Source organism: Ptychodera flava, chromosome 12, assembly GCF_041260155.1.
Source record: "Ptychodera flava strain L36383 chromosome 12, AS_Pfla_20210202, whole genome shotgun sequence".
In the NCBI taxonomy this organism is placed as follows: Eukaryota; Metazoa; Hemichordata; class Enteropneusta; family Ptychoderidae; genus Ptychodera; species Ptychodera flava.
This window is the reverse complement of record NC_091939.1, coordinates 41,714,782-41,734,725: the sequence shown is the minus strand read 5'-3', so window position 1 is coordinate 41,734,725 and position 19,944 is coordinate 41,714,782. Positions and strand designations below refer to the sequence as shown.

Genomic DNA, 19,944 nt, shown 5'->3' with positions numbered 1-19,944 from the left:
CTTTGGATGCATGTGCTGCTATTCCATTCAATGTTTCTGACTTTGCTGTCCCGAACATCCTTAGGATCTCGTTATCCTTATGATCAGGCCATAGCAAAGGCTCTTCAGGAGCTTGATGATGACATTGTAACGGGACTGGAAGTACACTGTATTGATCCAAATGATGAAAATCTAATTCTAGACACAATAATAAAAGATGGGGAAGATGGTCTGTGGGATGTTAAAGTCAAAAAGTATGCAGCTGATACAAGTCTCCCTGACAAAAGCTTTGTGGTTTTCATTTTGTGTAGAGGGGAAATCCATAGATGTTTTTCTTGAGGATTGTCCCTCCAGTGTAAAAGAAAATCACTCAGTTCTCACTGCCCTCGCTGATGAAAATTGGAGCAGTACATGTAGTGTACTGTTTACAGAAATAAATGCTGAGAGAGATGGCTACGAGGAAAAGTAATGTTAATTAAAGTTTGGGATAAATATTGACAACATAAACTGCATTTCATGCACACAATGCTGGATGAGAAATTGTCACAGGCTGAATCTGGGCTGCAGGGTGCTAGTTCAGCATACATGTGTGACCTCTGTACAGCAGTGAGATCTGATGCAAAAAATAAAATTGGAACTTACACTGTAAATTGGTCATATGACTCGCATGTTCAAACTGCTGAATACATAAAGCAGAATCCAGACAAGCTTTCAATCAATGCACTGAAACAATGTAACCTTGGAGTGAAAAGTTTACCTTCGTTTAGATTTGAAACTCATGAAAAGTCTATTGATGCAACACATGCAGATATAAATATTGGTGATTTTGTGAAAAAAATAATAATCAGAGAAATTGCTGAAATTTATCATTGGGAGCCAAACAATTAGATGGCCATTTAAAGTCCACCCTTGGCATAAATCCTGAGCTCATGATGCCAGGTAATTATGCCAGAGAGCTGTTTGAACAGAAAAACAGGGATGTTGTTGTAGAACTCATAAGTAATGAGGGCCGAAGGAATAACCTTGTTCTCTTCATGAACAAGTTTCAATTTTGTCAAAGAATATACAGAGCATCACGGAAGTCTCTTCAAGGTATCTTAAAAAAGGATGACGTAAAACTCTATAAAAAACAGCTGTAGAGATGGGGTGTATTTTGAGGGATAATTTCTCATATGTTCCTTTCAGTAATTACTTCCATAAAATCATTGGACATGTTCAGGAATTGATAGAAGATCCCAGGGGTCCCGAGTCAATTGGGGATTTGTCAAGTGAGGGCGATGAGGCTGGGAACAAGTTGTTTAGACTGTTGAGGTGTCATCACAGTAGGCACAACTCTCAATATGAAACCCGGGATATTATGTGGTTCCAGTGGTTGTATACAAGCAACTGCTTACACAAAGCTGCTAAATGTGCAAAACTTGTGTATTGCTGTGGTGCTTGCGGAAGGAATGGACACACCAAAAAATTTGTCCACTGGCAAAAGGCATAAGTAACTAATTTTGTGCCTTTTTTTGAAACGGATTCATTTTACTTTGTAAAGTGCTCAACTTTTTTTTTAATTTTATCATGTGTTGACAACAATTGATAACAGATAAATACATTTGACAAATGTATATTTTGAGAAAATGATATGAAAACGGAACGGGAATTTCAAGTAATTTTGAGAGGACTTTTCAGTGTTTCCATAATTAACTTTACTCACAATCATGAATACTCGCATCCCAATATTCTACAGATTTGCCGTAGCGTGTACTGTCCTCTAGCTATCAGAGTTTAAAACAATTTTATTGAAGTGAAAAACAGTAAATTACCCACGATGTTAAAGTTATGTCTTTTTATTTTTACCAATCCCCTTTACTTCATGCATGTATTATATACAATGAAATGTCTGTAATAGGTCATACCCAGTTAATTCCTTGTGGGCCAGTATTTTTTTGTCAGTGCGTACAGGTGTATTTTAAATTGTATTATTGAATGGTCTAAATAAGAGATTGTACAGAATTCCTCTTTTGATTATATTTGCAGATCATGCCAAGAACGAAGTATTACACGAAATCTGCTGTCAAAAGAAAGGTAACTTTTTGTGAAATCCTTATGCTCAATACTGAACAAATGCTATTTATTGCCATTGTTGGATTATTGACATAAAGGTTCAGGAGCTGCATCTTTTTTGAAATGATTACATTTGGGCTTGGCAATTAAAGGAATACATTTTGTGTTTATAGATAAATTTAAAAGATTACAGTACCGCACAAAGCTTCCAAAGGTATTACAGTTACTGTGTTATTGTGACACAGTTGTGTAATGTCAAAATGTGCCACGTTCTCAGACAACCTTGTTCTGTAGATAGAAACACAGTCTCCCCACCACTGGACCCCTATGATCAAGTTGGTTCTACACTAAAAGATGATTGTGGAGGTGTCGTAGCTTTTGGTTTGGAGTAGAATTCATTTATAACGATAACAATGGCCATTAAACACAATAGAACTTGTTGACAAGCAAGATATCTGGTATGTCATCATGCCTCAAGGATTTGAATCAGAAACTGTTGTTGAAACAATGGTACATAAATATACTGAAAACAAGTCAAAAGTTACAGCTAATATGGTTTTAATTGCATACTTTAATGATGACAGAAATGAACAGTATGCTATTGATTGGTTGGCAAGCAAGGACAATTTTAATATTTGCAATAGGGACTTTCATGGAACGTTGAATATGTATTAGAAAATGAGGATCAAAAGTTATCTATGTCAGTAAAATGCAATACGACCAAATTCGCAATATTAATCGCAATTTCAACAGATGTAACATGTGGCAAGATGTTTCTTTTTGAATTTGCAGCATTATTCTGTCTCCTACAGTACTAAAGAATATCAAACTAACAAAACTGCCATCGAAATCAAGAACATAAAAGCCGAAATCGACAGTACAGGCACCACCAAATATCTCATTTCTGACAAGTCACAGTTCACAGGTTCCAGAGTTCCATTCCCCTACATTGATGCCTGCAATTACACAACTATCTCTCTAGCTGACATTGATCATTCTATGGTCGGTGACAACACCTACCAGATACAGGGACATGTTCTCTTCATTGACGACACTGAATACCAATCCACCTTCAGAAATTTACCAAAAAGAGACATTGTCATAGGCAGTGACAATATAACATGCCATGTTCTTTTATACGGTGACCTGTGCAACCAAGTTACACTTCAAAAATCATACCTTCGCAGTCCCATTAAAATTAGAACAACCAGTGATGACATAAAATACATCGTCACAACCCCAGATACCAACATCTCCGAATGTCCCCCCATAACCTGTACAATTACCAGTGACCAGCTCAGCACAAATGGATGCTTGACAACAACATCCACCGGTCGCATCATATCTATCAAAGAAACCATTCAATTTCACAACTGCATATCATGCAACAAGCAAATACATGATATAGACACAGAAGATGATATCATCCACTGCAACTATTGTGATAATACCACACTCAAAGATATGTGCTCACAAGATGGCAAAATTACGTTCAATTTCCGAGAGACAATTAACTTAAAAATCTGTCAACTTGTCATCTTCCAAAACCATCTTACAGCATTTCCTGATCCTGCCAATCTCTGTGCTGACATAAAATTAGCTACACGCACTCTTTTGACAGCTGGTAACATTCAAGTCACCTACGATAAAAACAACTTAATTACCAAACCCATTATACTCCTCCAACCGAAAGTTCAACAACAGTAAACTACCCTGCCACACAATTCAATATGCAAATCACTAGTACTCTCAACTGTAGTGGCCAAACTGTTAAATGACTCCTTACTTTTACACACATTGCTGTGACTAACAAATTCTCCAATTACTAGTTAGATTTAATTAGTTTTTTAGCTCCCATATAATATGCATATGTATATATGCAAATGGGAGGTATTCATATAAGGTGGAAAAATGTCGTCTGTATGTATGTATGTATGTATGTATGTATGTATGTCCGTCCACATCAAAAACTCCTAAACCGTAGCACCTACTGTCTTAGTATTTGGTGTACAGGTGCACCTAGGGGTGGAGATGTGAATTTGTTCAAATGAACATGTCAGTGCCAAAAATATGCAAATGAGGGGGGAAAAAGGAAAAATCCTGCAAATGGCTAAAACTCAGTAAGCAGTGGTCAGATTTGGTTGAAACTTGGTATGCAGATTTCTTTAGGTATTCTAAAGTATGTGTGCAAAAATTGGGATGAAATTTGCATGTTTGTATTTTTAGCGTATTTTTTAGTCAAAAAATCTTGTTCTCTGAAATCGCTCGTCTGATTGCTATGAAACTTCATATTCATGTTCCTCAGAATGACCTCAGTCATGCTTGTGCAAATTGTATTGATATTGTCATATTTGTAATTTTGGGGCAATTTTCCCAATTTTTGATAAAAAAAAAATTATCCAAAAACTACTCATTTGATAGCTTTGATATTTGGTATACAGGTATCTAAGATTAATCCCAATATAATGTATTGAAGGTATGTTGGAAATGGCAATTTTTTTTATTTTGGGGCATTTTTGCTATTTTTGGTCAAAAAATTTTTCTCCGAAAACTTGTGATCTGGTAGCTTTGATATCTTGTCTACAGGTTCCTAGGGTTTATGTTAATAAGATATGTTTAAAATTAGGATGAAATCTGCAATTTTGTATTTTGGGGGGCAATTTTTGTCATTTTTGGTCAAAAAATTTGTTTCTCAAAATTTACCAGTCTGATTGCTTTGATATTTAGTAAACCGGTTGTTAGGGTTTTTGTTAATAAGATATATTGAAATTAAGTTGAAATCCAGAATTTTGAATTTTTGGGGCAACTTTGCGAAACTGTCAGTTTTCCTGGGATATCTGTCATCTTTTATTTTTAAGATTTTTTTTGGTAATTTTATACCTACTGGAATTAAGAGTATATAATGTGGTGATTTAGTAAGCATTTGTTATGGTTAACTTTATTTGGTGTTGAAATGCAGTAAAAAAATCCTGGCAGATTTTGACACAATTCCAAACAAATGCCAATAAAAAATTCAGCCAGAGAAGGTTTGACAAAAAGAAAAGGTGGGAGAGTGGGGAAAAAAGAATGTACCTAAAAAAGATAATGTACCTCATCGATCTTCCAGACACCATCCCTTATCAAATGGTCCACCTGATGTATTTTTGTGCGTAATTAACCATGCAGTGTATTTTAGTTTAAGATGTCAAGTTAGGTAAGGATTTGAAAGGAATAGTCAAGTTCACCACAGTTTAACTTTATCTCTTGTGTCATCATCCTTGTGTACTTGGTTAAGTTTGTAAGTTGTTCCAGATGTGGATGCACCAGCTATTCTGGAAGAAAACAATGTTTACTTTTCCCTGTATAGGGTTTTCTGAGTAATGATTCTATGTTGAAATTTCTCCATGTATCTGGTGTATGGGCAAAGTGTAAACATTGGTTGCATGTTATGTATTTCAGTCCATGTCAAATATTGTAAATGAAAAATCAAGAACAGTTTACTGTGTGCTTGTAAAAGATAACATATTTGTCAATACATAAACTGCCTTGCAGATTGATTGTCTTAAAGATTATCACAGAAGTGGAAAAGGAAAAGAAACTAATCAAATTGCTGTAACATATTCACTCTCAGTGCCTGTATAGGCCTACCGGTATACTTAACTATTTTATCATTACATTCAGCTGTTTGTTACGTCTTTATCACTCTCCATGGGCCAAGGCACACTTGGGGTCAATGTCATCACTCTGTGCGTCTGTGTATGTCAGTCTGTCTGTACATGTATGTCCACGTTTCATACAATTGTTAACTTGTTTTGATAACTATATGGGAGCGAACAGTGATGTTGTCACTATTTTTTCTAATTCGTTTTCTTCCCATTTAGATGCCCATGTTTCAACTTTTTCATGCAATTAGATACTGGTTGCATTATTTTTTTTACTTTTATTCCTTTTTTCTCAATAGGAAACTTAGATTTATGTGAATTTTTATACTTTTTGTTTCTGTATTCCCAATTAGTTTTACATTACATATACTTTGAACCTCAGATCACATGTACTTATTTTTGCTTAATTAGTAATTAGATACTCAAATTACATTTGCTTTTATTTATTTCTATTTTTGCCCATTTAGCTACTTAGATGACATTAATTTTTTTACTTTTTTCCCCAATTATTCACAATTAGAACTTGAGATTACTTGTACTTTTTTTACTTTTCTTTCTATGTTCCCAATTAGAAGATCACATATGTACTTCTTTTCACTTAATTTGTATTAGCTGCTCAGTTTACAATTCTCTTATTTTTTGTCCCAATCTAATACATATGTATAGATTACATTAACCCTCTGACAACCACATTTTCCGCCTAAATTTCTATGCAAAAGTTTTCATATTTTTTATCATTTTGAACTAACTTTTATTTCCTTTTTGAACCAAAAATGTGTAACATGATACTGATTCTAGATTTTGGTCAAAATTATTTAAAAATTATCATTGATATTTTATGAAAATCACAACAGATAGTAAGCAGACTTTAATTACATGTATTTTCTCATACATATTTTATTTCCCTTTAGCTGCTAGGCAACAGCACTTTTTAAATATATATATATATATATCCTTTTAGTTCATATTAGAAGATTACATTACATTTACATTTTCCTCCTGATTTTTCTTCATTGCCAATTTACAAACTTTTACTACATGTACTTTTTTACACATCATTCTTTATTACCAAATACAAGCTTAGATTCCACTTATTTTCATACAAATTTTTGACTCAAATTTACAGTACTGTTTTGTAAAGTTTACAACAACTCCACGAAATAATTTCCTTTTGTACTGGTTTAAATATTCAGATCAATGCAACACAATGCATATAACTTCTTTTAAGTTTTCATTTCCATTCTATACTTTAAATAAAAAGTTTCCACATTTTACTTTAAAAAAACAATGTTCACTTTCATTTTTACAGCAATAAACACAACTTTTTGCTTTACAAATATTGCCTTCTTTCATTTTTACTACCATTGTGCCAAACTTTTTCAGTCACCTATGACATCAATATTAGCTTATTCAAATCATTTTCACCATTCTTCGCTTCTATGTCAACAACAAACCTAATACGCTGATAATTACTGCCAAATTTACATATTTACTACGTTTTGCTATTATTACAATAATTTAAACAAAATCATTTTTGCCCAGTTCAAGTTCAATATCTCAAACACTTTTGTCATTTTTTCCCTCATTGTCATCCACTTAACTATCACAGCGGAGCTATATCGGCCAGTAGGCCGCTTGTTAATCATAACTGATGTTTTGGGTGACCTCAAGTGATTACAATATTTCCCCCAATTCAATCATGTTGTGTTAAACTATGGCATTTTGGATCCCAACATCTGTCTGAGAAACATCACATGAATTCAAATCAGTTTGAAACAAAAGGCTAGATGGTTCTTGTCTGTGTGATTCTTCCCCTAATTTCTTTAACCCTTTTTCTTTATCGACAAACCCTCCATATATCAAAAGAGTTTGATCTTGTTTAAAGAACAGAGCAGCATGACTGGAAATATGAATTGGTCGCACATCAACATTTACAACATGTGACAAAAATAATATCATCTAACTTAAAAATGAAAATATCACAAAGAGGATATCTGTAATTTTGACAATTCTCACTTAAATGTAACCCTCCAACGAAAGCAAGACTCTCATTTATCTTAATTGGAACATGAGTGAAAGCATCGTGCTTCGAGAGTCACATCAGAAATCACAGACCACTCCTTTGAAGACGGTTTGAAAATGAAGAATTGTTGTCAGTTGTGTAACTGTAAGTTCCTAACATTTTGCCGACCATAGGTCTACCAACGGACAGCCATGTCATCAGATATTAAGTCGCTTCAGGTATGAAACCATTCTGCGAATGTTTTCGGTAGAGGATTGTGTTGCCTTTCCACTTCATGGTTGATTTTGAAATATGTAGATAGTAAACATCAGGGGTTACTTTCTACGAATCGAGATACCTTCCACCATACAGCAAGAACTCTGAATTACCCAACTTCAATAAGCTGGCATCAGTTACCTCAGTGAGTGATGATCCTGTACTCACGGGTGAGACAAGCACGTTGCTTACATTAAAACTGCTGCTCTGTGTTACTGTTAGTTCGAACGCAAATGGCTCTTTTGTTGAAGTATGCCAGGAAGCCTGGTTCTTGCTCTGGGCTCCCCCGAGACACAAAAACACATTATCGTGAGAGTTGCTGCTGCATGGCCTTCTGGGGGTATATATGTGCCCTCTTTTACATCTCTAAGACTTTGTTTCTTTGTCTGTCGCCAGCCAGTACTCAAGTCACTTCCTATCTCGTACGCGATCCACTCGGTGGCAGCCATATTGGACATGATGTGGCTCTGAAGAGAATCGACGCGTCCTTTATGTTGTCTACTTCGTCCTGATTTGTCGAAAGTTGTAGAGCGCTGCCCACGTCGCGCCGGTTCCTAGGTGACGATGCAAATCACCACTGAACATTCTGTCTACGCGCATGCCGCCACATCATGCACTCTCGGACCAGAGTTCTTATCGCGCATTTGCTAAATTTTGACAGCATAACTTTGTATTCGAATCAGCAATGTTCTCATCAAACAACACTTACGAAGCAATCACTCTGAAAATCATTATTTTATTCATCGTCATGGAATTTACGACAAGTTACGCCAATCGTAAGTGGATAGACACTAGATTGTACTGTGATGCATTTTTCGAGAGAATGACGCGAATTTACGTCTCAGAATGTTTAATCATGTTTGTGTAAGCTGCATGCACGATGAATGTGTGCAATGATACTTCAGATTGGCGTCTTCAGCTAACATTTTACTGCTTTGTTAGTCCCCACGGACACCGTCCGGGGGGACTTATAGGTTTGGTCATGTCCGTGCGTGTGTGCGTGCGTGCGTGCGTCCGTCCGTGCGTGCGTCCGTCCGTTCACGCAGATATCTCAGAGATGCCTGGAGCGATTTCATTCAAACTTGGTACAAGGATTACTTCATATGTCATACAGATGCACGTCAATTTGTTTTTGATACGATCCAATATGGCTGCCAGGCGGCCATTTTATTATGATTTTTTCATGTACAGAGCCATAACTCAGACATGTTTGAACCGATTTTATTCAAAGCTGGTACAAGGACATTGACCAATGTCATAGATATGCACATCAATTTGTTTTGTGATACGATCCAATATGGCCGCCAGGCGGCCATTTTGTTACGATTTTTTCATGTACAGAGCCATAATTCAGGCATATCTCAACCGATTTTATTCAAACTTTGTACAAGGACATTGACCTATGTCATTCAATTCACGTTGATTCATTTTGTGATACGATTCAATATGGCCGCCAGGTGGCCATTTTATTACGATTTTTTCATGTACAAAGCCATTACTCAGGCATGTTTTAACTGATTTTATTCAGAGTTGGTACAAGGACATTGACCAATGTCATATATATGCACGTCAATTTTTCATGTGATACGATCTAATATGGCCGCCGTGCGGCCATTTTGTAACGATTTTTTTCATGTACAGAGCCATAACTCAGGCATATCTCAACGGATTTTATTCAAACTTAGTACAAGGACATTGACCAATGTCATACATATTCACGTTGATTTGTTTTGTGATACAATTCAATACGGCCGCCAGGCGGCCATTTTATGACGATTTTTTCATGTACAGAGCCATTACTCAGGCATGTTTCAACTGATTTTATTCAAAGTTGGTACAAGGACATTGACCAATGTCATAGATATGCACGTCAATTTTTCATGTGATACGATCCAATATGGCTGCCGTACGGCCATTTTGTTACGATTTTTTCATGTACAGAGCCATAACTCAGGCATATCTCAACGGATTTTATTCAAACTTGGTACAAGGACATTGATCTATGTCATACATATGCACATCGATTTGTTTTGTGATACGATCCAATATGGCGACATGTGGCCATTTTATTACGATTTTTTCATGTCCTGAACTACAACTCAGACATGTATCAAGCGAATTTATTCAAAAGTATTTTTATCACAGACCTAATGAAGAGGACTCTATCCTCTCTGAGGACATGTAATCAAAGTACCCATTAACAAGTGGGGACTGTGTCATCAACGATGACTTGTTTTAATTAAATACCAAATTACTCGTATGAATGTCAATTTAGTCATCATGATGCATGCTGTTGACGACCTCCATATTACCGATTTCAAATCATGTTCCATGATGATCTTACATTGATGATCTTACATTGCGTATACAAAATATATGTATGTCATCCTGAACAAGTATTGTCGTTTGTAATGCTATGGTTGACCGTTTCGATCAGGTGTCATGTTAGGGTATAGCTATTCTTAGGAAATTATCAACGCATTCCCAGAACCTTGTGTAATAGTTTGTTGTTTTTTTCGAAATTCATTTTTCTAAGCCGAGCCACACGATAACGAACCAGCAATCAGTCTCATAATGCCGAAAGAAACCGTGGCCCCGGCCGGCGATTTGTGTGCGCCCAGTTGAAAGTACATTGACATTATGCTGGTTGACTTCCTGTGAAAGTAACTTTCTCTTTTTCAAATAATCAAATCGTTGTATCTTTCGGGGAGTAAATATTTTGTTTTCAAATTTCCAAATTTGGCATTTTCGAAAAAACAGTTTGGCTTTTACTTTAGGGTCATTGAACTGGTTCATTAGTTGTTAGGGATGGCCACAGGTAGGTGCGTGGAGTTGCCGTGAAGTATACATTCTCTCTAGTATGTTAGCCCTGCGTACAAGTCTGTGTGTTCCCGGCGTTACACGGCCGTGTAACGCCGGGAACACACAGACCTGTACGCAGGGCTATCTAGTATGTATATACTACACTGGCAACTACACTGGCAACTCCAAGCACCTGTAGGGACGGCAGGGTCTTCAGTGTGTTCATAAGTGATACTGTAATTCTGTAAAGGGATACATTTGTCGGAACCGCACTAAAAGGTTGTATGGGACCCACATGACCTATGTAAACACCGTATCCAAGGTACGATGGTGATTGCTGAAAGTAAAACACGTCTGTCATAATCCACATCGTATAATTCAAATGTTGCAGCCAAGAATAGTATGGTGATGAGGTGTATCAAGATATTGTGCACGAAATACTTTGAAAACGAGAAACTTGCACGGCGCAGTTCCGACTACCATTTCCCTTTCAGACACTTAGACTTTGTTATTCTACAAATACACAATATCTTGTGCTGATGATTCTTTTGTGCATTTCACTGCAAAGGTCTTTAATTAGTTGATGACATTTGAAAAAATGTAATTTTAAGAAGGGTTGTTTCATCTCTTTCTTTTGAACTTTTTCAACATTGTAATTCTTTCTTTGTATTTCTTTGTATGCCAATGTTATATGTGTATATGGCTAAATAAGTGAATAAATAGTTGTTTCATAGGGGGAGTCAGCCTGGTTTTTACTTTGGTGATTGGGGGTTACCATATGTTTGAAATGCAATTGGGGGGGGGGGGTGTATGTTTGAGTTACAAAACATCAGAATTCCATCATTCAGTTGAAATTTTTGGTGCAGAACTTTAATATATCAGACATGTATTTTTCACCACGCCCTTTGGCATGTTACTTTAATGTGTCAGATGTATATCAGAGATATTTGTTTTCCAAAGTACAGATTTCTAATCATTATGAAATCTGCAATTCCTATGACAAGCATGACAAATTTCTGACCATTTTCCGTTTTTCTATGAGAAATCAGCATAAAAAAGCTGTAATATTTCACAATACATTTGATACTGTGACATATTTCAGAAAGAGAAAAATTACAAGATAATTTTCATATTTTTGTAATTGAAGTAATGGCTGGCAACAGTGTAAATACCCACAGAAAATTTTGATTGACTGTTGTTCTCTCTTGGATATCAATCATAAACATCCATTTATGTACAACAGTTCTGGACATCTCGTTATGCATAGAAAGTGTGAAATGCATTCACAGCTCATTCAAAATATATTACACCTGACATGTCAACAATTTCACCAAATCACAGATTGACTGAATGTTTAAAATATGACTACAAAAATTTTATATATATATATATATATATATATATATAATATATATATATATATATATATATATATATATATGTATTATAACCTAGAAAGTTTGGAAATCTTCACAGTGTAAAACAGTGGCAGAGCAATTCACATGTCTCCTCTGTAGCGATCACCAGATACAAAGGACAAATGTAGCATAACACTCTGAGTAATGCCTAAATCTTGTGTAACTTATCAGTTTTGACCACACACACACACACACACACACACACACACACACACATATATATATAAATATATATATATATATATATATATATATATATATATATATATATTATATATATATATATATATATACACACACACTAAAAACCTGTCTAAACTGAACCATACAGGGACTGAGAAATATATGGTCCAGTTTTGAGAGGTGTTTGGTTTATAGAGAGGTCTGTTAACATATAGTTCTTTTGGAATAGGACTGGGAAAAGGGTTCAGTTTAGACAGGTTTCTGGTTTAGACAGGGTTCGGTTTTGACAGGTTTCACACGGTATATATATGGAAGGCACCACCAATTAAGATCTCATTACAAAAGCGTACATGAGGTCAAAACTTTATGTAACAGTACATATTCAGTCATTTATGGTGATATTCCTTAACAAAACTACTCTTTTGTACAGATCAGAGATTACACAGATAGATATTTATTATAGTGACTAAGTGACATTACACCAAGCCTCAACGAGCTTATTAGTCACTTTTAGAAAGTGTTACATTTTCATATAAGGGACTGTGCCCTAATACATGAGAGAAGAAAACATTACAAAGACTTCATAAATGTCCCCCTCAATATCTGGCTGCAAGAAGAGTTGAAGTTGTGTCTAGTTGAATAGTATTTCAGCAATATTCAAGAAGTAAAACAACACAATCCACTTTTCATATGAAACAAATTTCATATAAAAAGCTAAACAAAGAGTGATTTGTCCCTTTAATAATTTTGGAAGCAGGTAGGACAGCACATCAATGCATGTTACTCAAAACAGAAATGCTGATTTAAGGTATACTGTCCCCTGTTCCAATTTTGCCACAGTTACCATGGAAAGAAAATCTAACCAATCACAAATTGTAAGCGCGGGTGGCGGCTTGCCCTCACATCGGCATTTTGAATACCAAGGAACGCCCCTTTGACCATAATATGGGCATATTTAGATAACAGGTGACTGTATGCCTTTAATGCACCACAATACAGAGTACATGGACCTTTCCTTGTGGAGGATTATTGGTAAATCATTTTATTTTCAATTTTTTCCAATAACAGAGATCAGCACCATCCATCAAACAAAGTATGATACCTACAGATATAACTAAACTTTTCAGGAAAGAAGTGACTCAAGGTGAAAGAAGGAAACCTAGTAGTTCTGGGAAAATGGTTGCTAGGCGGGAAACAACAATCATGGCATCAACTTCTGGTAAACCAGTTATTCATGGTTCAGAATTTTTACATTCTGAGGAAGGCACTTTGGAATAAAAGTTGTACCATTTCCAATGACAGACCTATAGTTAGAAAGCAGAGTCTTGAAGATCTTCCAAATTCAGCAAGGATAAACCGGCGGCTAGGCCAGAAATGGTGCCAAATTCTTGTAAACATTTCATCCAGCAAGATTCAAAATTGTTTCATTCTGAGGATGCTGTTTGATCAGAAGTCAGGCTTCTGCCAGTGCCAAGGATAAGCAAGACGGAAAGGGCAAGTCTTCAAGATACTGTTCAAGAGAGACAGCAAATTGAATGCTGATGGTAAATTAGTGATTAGGCCAGAAATAGAAAAATCATCAACTTCAGCTACACCTTTTGTCCAAAGAGACTCAGAATTTTTACATTGTGGTGGGACAAAGTACAAGTCCTCAACATCCTGTTCAAAGAAGTGACAGCTGATGTTAAAAAGTGGTTTGGCCAGCAAAGGCAAAACCATCAACTTCTGGTAAAGCTGTCATCCAATGAGACTCAGAATTTTTACGTTCTGAGGACACAATCTGGATAGAAAGTCACACCTATGCTGATGCCATTGATAACCGGACAGCAAACATACAAGATATCATTTATAAAATAGCAGCAACTAGTGATCGCTGGACAGCTACTTGGCCAGAAGCAGCAAAGATAAGCAAGACATGAAGACAGAGGTTCAAAGGCCACTTCCGAAACCACCAACTGCTAATAGTAATCCAGATGCACGAAATGTAAATAAGTCTGCCAAGGCAGTAACCGGTGGCAAACAAGCAATCCAACAATCTGGACATTCACAAGCTAACCAATGGTTACTGTCACAACCATTGACAAAACACATGTCAACAGCAAGCCCACCAAGACATCGCATGCTCAAACTGCTACCCTGGAGTTCCTCAAAATGCCTCTCCATCCAAGCACCACCAGCAGATAATCCTATTGCACAGCCAAAACCTAAAGGGGATAGAAAAATAAAAAACCCCGCAATCAAGAAAGAAGTAATGCCGCCACAAAGGCCATCAGTGTCACAATACATTCCTGTGCTACACACCTGGTAAAGATAGTACCAGCAACATGGAAGGCCAACATCCAACAGTGGCTGATGCAGCAATTTATCTATTTAAACCATTGTGAGGTTGTTACAAAAACCTGGATATGGCGCATATGGACTGGTGAGTATAACTATGCATTTTACTGTTATTTCATATTAATTGAGAAATCAGTCATATTATTTTACTATACTTAAAAAGTGCCCAGACAGTACTTGTGGTCTATAAAAATATTGTCTGACCCATTAATAGACTAGACGTAGAAAGTAAGTCATGAAATTTCTTGTGCATTCACCTAAAATATTTACTAATTTAGTAATTTGCTTACAACTGCCACTTCAACCTCCTCTGTTTTCAGATTTGAATAAGAGGCCTTAAAAGATAAATATTCCTTCATCAAAGTATAAAAATGATTAGTAAGCTTTAAATAATTCACAGATGTTATTGCATTTGATATCCAAAATTTTTCTTTGAGGATTACGTTTTAATTTTAGTTTATTATATAAACAACAATAGATACTAAAAGGATACGTATTTATTTCTATTTCAGACAAGTTCCACTCAAGAAATGGAGGAAGAGTTTGAAGAGATTGAGCTGACCAGAAAGTTTGAAGCTTTGAAGGAATTCACCTTTCAGAAATTACGATCCACCGAACGAAAGGTGAATGAGATTGGCGAGAAATGTCAGAACCTGAAGGTAGATTGATTGAGATTAATTTTCAGGAAGAGTTCGAAAAATCGGATGACAGTCTTGGTAGTCTGAAGGGTGACTTCAAGATGTTTAAAAGCGCAACTGCCAGTACTAGCGGTGGGGTAGATGACACTAGAAAGCATAAAGCTTCAGAAATAGAGAAAGTAGAAACTACGAAAAAAGAAGAAAACCATTCGAGGTTTCAAGCAATTTGAGCCCTTAACCACGTCACCAGTATCTACCAAGTGCGCTAAAACACTAGATGATGTGGAAAGGGACAGTCTGAGAAAGGCCCTAGAAAAGTACTATTCTGCAGGACCGGCACAGGCCTCAAAGTTGACAGCCGTACAAAATGCCTATTTCCAGTATTGTATGACCAAGAAGAAGGACGGTTATACCATAGACCCTAAAACCCGTTTTTAGGGTCTATGGTTATACGGGTAAGATGATTTGCACTACCAAAACATGAATTATATATACCACCTAACCGTGGGAAGACCCGATTTATATCTATTTATTGTTGGCAAATTATTTTGACGTTATTTCAATTTTTTAATTCAGGACAGGGATTCAAAGCTGCAGAAGAAATATATCCATAAAATTTACTGTATAGTCATACGGCACTGGTCTTACATAAAATTTTCCAATATTCCAACAATGAATACTTGTAAAAAATCAAGCAATCAGTTATCAGATTATTAGAAATAAGTTACAAGAACTCACTCTATAATCGCTGTATAATAGAAACCGTTAAACTTTATTATATGTTAGTCGATAGTAGCCACTTTAGAAGCAGACACTTAAAACCTGGTGATCAATGTTATTGTTAGTGTACAAATGTAAGATATTTTGAAAAGATTATCATAAAATGTCTTGTTGATTTTTTATTTACTCCCGAAAATTAAAAAACAGAGAGAAATTTTATGAAATTCTTTCAAAAAAGCTTATATTTTATACACTGACACTACAATTTATCGCTGGTGCAAAATGGCTGCAATCGGTCACCATAGAATTTATGTAATTTATCATTTCAGCAAAACGTACTGTGATAGAAGATCTTATCCGTGCTGGGCAAAGGACGGCATGCGGCCACAAAATTATGAGCCTGAAGGAATAAAAAACAACTTTTTTAACTATCTGAGGGAAAAGGCTAAGAACGCACAGAAGAAGAAGCTTGCTGAAAAGGCTTTATTGGAATTTTCCTACGAGTTTGAATGTCAGGACTGGACAACAATTAAGAAAGTAATAAAGGACCAATGGTTAACATCTTATGATGTCTTATGATGTGACAAAGTCACCAATTTTTCATGAATTTTGTTTGATATGATATACTACTTATTTTGTTTGACATGTTGAAAACTAGATGAATGAGTGACCATACATATATTCAACCCCTTTTTTTGACAAGATACATGAAATCATCGCAAAAATGAATTAGTGGTCATGACCATTAATTCATTTTTGCATAATAGCAGGCTGAACCTTCGAGGCATAGAAAGACTCCGGTACCAAAACAATATGTGGGATTGTTTGCGAAGCAGGATCTTTTGAGTTCAAGTGATGGAGACAGAGGCATCGGCTCTATTTCTTTAAACTTTATTACTACAGCTACAATGAACTACTGCTACAATAACATAATGTATCAGTGGGTGTATAAGTGACGACTAGATCCAGCGGTGAGCGATGCACTCTGAGTAATATGCGCATACACATACACTATACTGTACATAAACATGAATTGATAAAATGATTTAACACAACAACAGATTTTCTGCTATTAAGACTATTCTGCTGTGATATAGTTTTGTTTTAGCATCATTACTTAGTCTTTTCCACTGTCCTTTAAAATCTAGTCCTGCCACGTCAAAAGACTTGTCACTGTCAAAATATTCCCAGCTTTGTTCTCACTTACTTCTGGAAACTTGGTGTTTTAATAATACTGGACACGTTGTACAGTGAAACCTGGCAAAACCGACTTCACATCGGACCGCAAATTTTGGTCGGTTTTAACAGAGGGTCGGTTTATTCAGTGTGGGCGTGGCTGCCCTAAAATCAACCCATTGGCTTACAGTCTAATACAGTGTAACATGCACACACAGGCACACACACACACACACATCATGATCATACGACACACATTTCAGACATACGGTTTTTATTACTGTACAAATAAAAAATTATTTTGTAAAAACGAAACTTTATTTCTTTTGTGTGACATTTTGTTGGACAGAATAAATAAAAAGTAAGGTGGTAAAGTCGGACCTCGCCACGCACATAGTAAAATGGAAATGCTTTGTACTGTACATGATGTGCACAACCACAGTCAGAAAAGGCTGAAATAGCGATCAAAACTTTCAAAAAATTATCGTATCACCGTATATTAAATGTTGTTCACAGAAGGAAATGAATACGGTCTCTCAGTCTATTGTTCATACATGCAATTATTGAAAGATGGATGATCAGACATCGTGTGTGACTCGACGTACGCGGCGGTGAAGCTTGGCGGCCATTTTGAAAACGTAACCGTATATGCAGTGAAAGTTCCGTGATTTCATTCTGTCGATTTTCAAGTGTGGCGAAATCTAAACACTGTCTCCTATCTAAACTATCGAAACACTGTCTCCTGTCTCCTATGGCTTCTTCAGAAAAAAACTGTCCAGTGATGATTGCTTCAAAGAGCATCGCTTCTGCACAATATGGCGTTCGGTGATCGATTTCAAGTTCTGGACTTCGGTGAGGTAACGATCATCTCTGTTCAGTGCGAAACTCTGTAACTTCTGCAGCATAGTCAAGACTTCCCCGTAGGATAACTCTGAGCCGTCATTCGGGTCGATGTTTTCGGAGTCGTCATTCTCTTCTGCTTCCTTTTCTTCTGGTTCCCTGCTTTCGCTGTCTTTGTTGGCGAGAAAATCCTGCACGATCTGATCCTCCCATTCCCCATCGTAGGTTGCTTCGGTAGGCAATGCGTCGTCGAAATTCAGGTACTGGTCGACTGTACAGTCACTGCAACCTTGGTTTACTTCCTGGATGAGTGTTCTGAGTTCGCTTTCATCTTCTGTTTCTTCGCTGACATCGGATTCATCAGTATCGACCCTGAAGCCACCTTTGCGAAAACACTTTCTAATCGTTTCTTCTTTGGTCTCCCTCCAAGCACCGCTGATCCAATACACCGCGTCGAGTACATTAACGGACTTGGCGACTTCACTTGCATTCGATGCATCGTCGATCTTTGCCAACACTGAACGAAGAAGTCGTTTTCTGTAGCGAGCTTTGAAGGCACGAATTGCTCCCTGGTCCAGTGGTTGAAGTACGGATGTGGTATTGGCCGGAAAGAACTTCAGAGTGACGTTAAAAAAGGTTGATGTGGGGGTGACAGGTCGCGTTGTCAAGGAAGAGCAGGATTTTGCGACGTTGTCGGCGCATTTGAGTGTTCAGTTCTCGGATGTACAGATTGAACAGGTCACTTGTCATCCAGGCTTTCTTATTGGCGTTCCAGTACACAGGGATAGTGTTCATGTCAACGTTCTTAAAACACCGGGGCTTTGCAGATTTTCCGACAACAAACGGTTTCAATTTCTCGCCAGTCATGCTACAGGTGAACAGCACTGTCAGTCTCTCTTTTGAAACTTTGCCGCCTTTACACTCGTCTGCCTTTGTTGCTAAAGTTCTGTCTGGTAATGCTCTGTAAAACACTCCAGTTTCGTCGGCGTTGAAAATATTTTCTGGACTGTAGCCTGCACACATTTCTTCAACGCGATTCTTGAAATCTTCCACTACGCTCAAATCGACATCGGACTTTCTCCGCTGACCTTGAAGCTTTCACTGCATGACGACTCTTCCAGCTATCAAGCCATCCATTTGAAGCTTTGAAATCTTCGACTCCAAGACTAGCTGCAAACGAAAGACCCTTTTCCTGCAGCATAGGACCGGATATGGGAATGTTTTTAGCTCTTGCCTGTTGAAACCATGTCCATGTTAAGTCGTTGATTTCTTCGAACTTCGATGTTGTTTTAAATCGTTGTCGAGAACCATTGGCATTTTCTTCGTACTGACGCAAGTATTCGGCCTTCTTTCTGATGATGTCAGTTGCCGTAGTTTTACCGATGCCATACTTTTGACCAAGTTGCTGACGTGTAAGACGTGTAGACTCGGCATCTTTGATAAGTTTAACCTTATCAGCGAGACTGAGTTCCGTTCTGCGACGCTTAGAAGGTGGCTGACTCATGGTAAACTAACGTAGTGTAGACGTACTGAGATGGTTTTCGTTGGTGTTGCAGTGATCGCTGTCGAATGCAGAATGACTGTGAACTTGAAATTTGCTCATTTTTATCGTTGAAACTCTATTGTTTTACTGTCAATCAAACTCAAACTTCACCGAAAAGCATTGTCGCACGGAAGATCTATAAGTCGCCGCCCTCGTCAACACAACATGTCCTGGAGTTCGGTGCTTTGTTTACACAGATTCACACTACGCCAAGGGGTGGCTTGTCAGAGAAGGGCTGACAAAGTGTTGACAAACCGTTGCTATGATCATACCCCAGAAGGCGTGAAAACCCAAATTAACGCTTAGTGGCGGCAGTGTTTGATTAAAGGAGGCGGTA

At 37.0% G+C, this 19,944-nt stretch overlaps 2 protein-coding genes across 2 annotated transcripts; both read right to left on the bottom strand.

Moving 5' to 3' along the window:
- Positions 1-17,973: 17,973 nt before the first annotated feature.
- LOC139146323 (tigger transposable element-derived protein 6-like) lies at positions 17,974-19,087 on the bottom strand. The gene is made up of 2 exons (XM_070717729.1): positions 18,950-19,087; positions 17,974-18,678 (listed from the first exon to the last, which is right to left on the bottom strand). Exons 1-2 carry the CDS (start codon positions 19,085-19,087, stop codon positions 17,974-17,976), a joined length of 843 nt encoding a protein of 280 aa, XP_070573830.1.
- Positions 19,088-19,091: 4 nt separating this feature from the next.
- On the bottom strand, positions 19,092-19,568 carry LOC139146321 (tigger transposable element-derived protein 4-like). The gene has a single exon (XM_070717728.1). The coding sequence runs from the start codon at positions 19,566-19,568 to the stop codon at positions 19,092-19,094; it is 477 nt and encodes a 158-aa protein (XP_070573829.1).
- Positions 19,569-19,944: the final 376 nt, after the last annotated feature.

Excerpts from the sequence above, each read along its gene's own strand:
- LOC139146321 (XM_070717728.1), bottom strand. The coding sequence starts at position 19,568 with ATGAGTCAGCCACCTTCTAAGCGTCGCAGAACGGAACTCAGTCTCGCT.
- LOC139146323 (XM_070717729.1), bottom strand. The coding sequence starts at position 19,087 with ATGTGTGCAGGCTACAGTCCAGAAAATATTTTCAACGCCGACGAAACT. Across the intron at positions 18,679-18,949 it reads TTTCAAAAGAGAGACTGACA|TTCTTTCCGGCCAATACCAC; the intron begins GTGCTGTTCACC and ends GTCACTCTGAAG.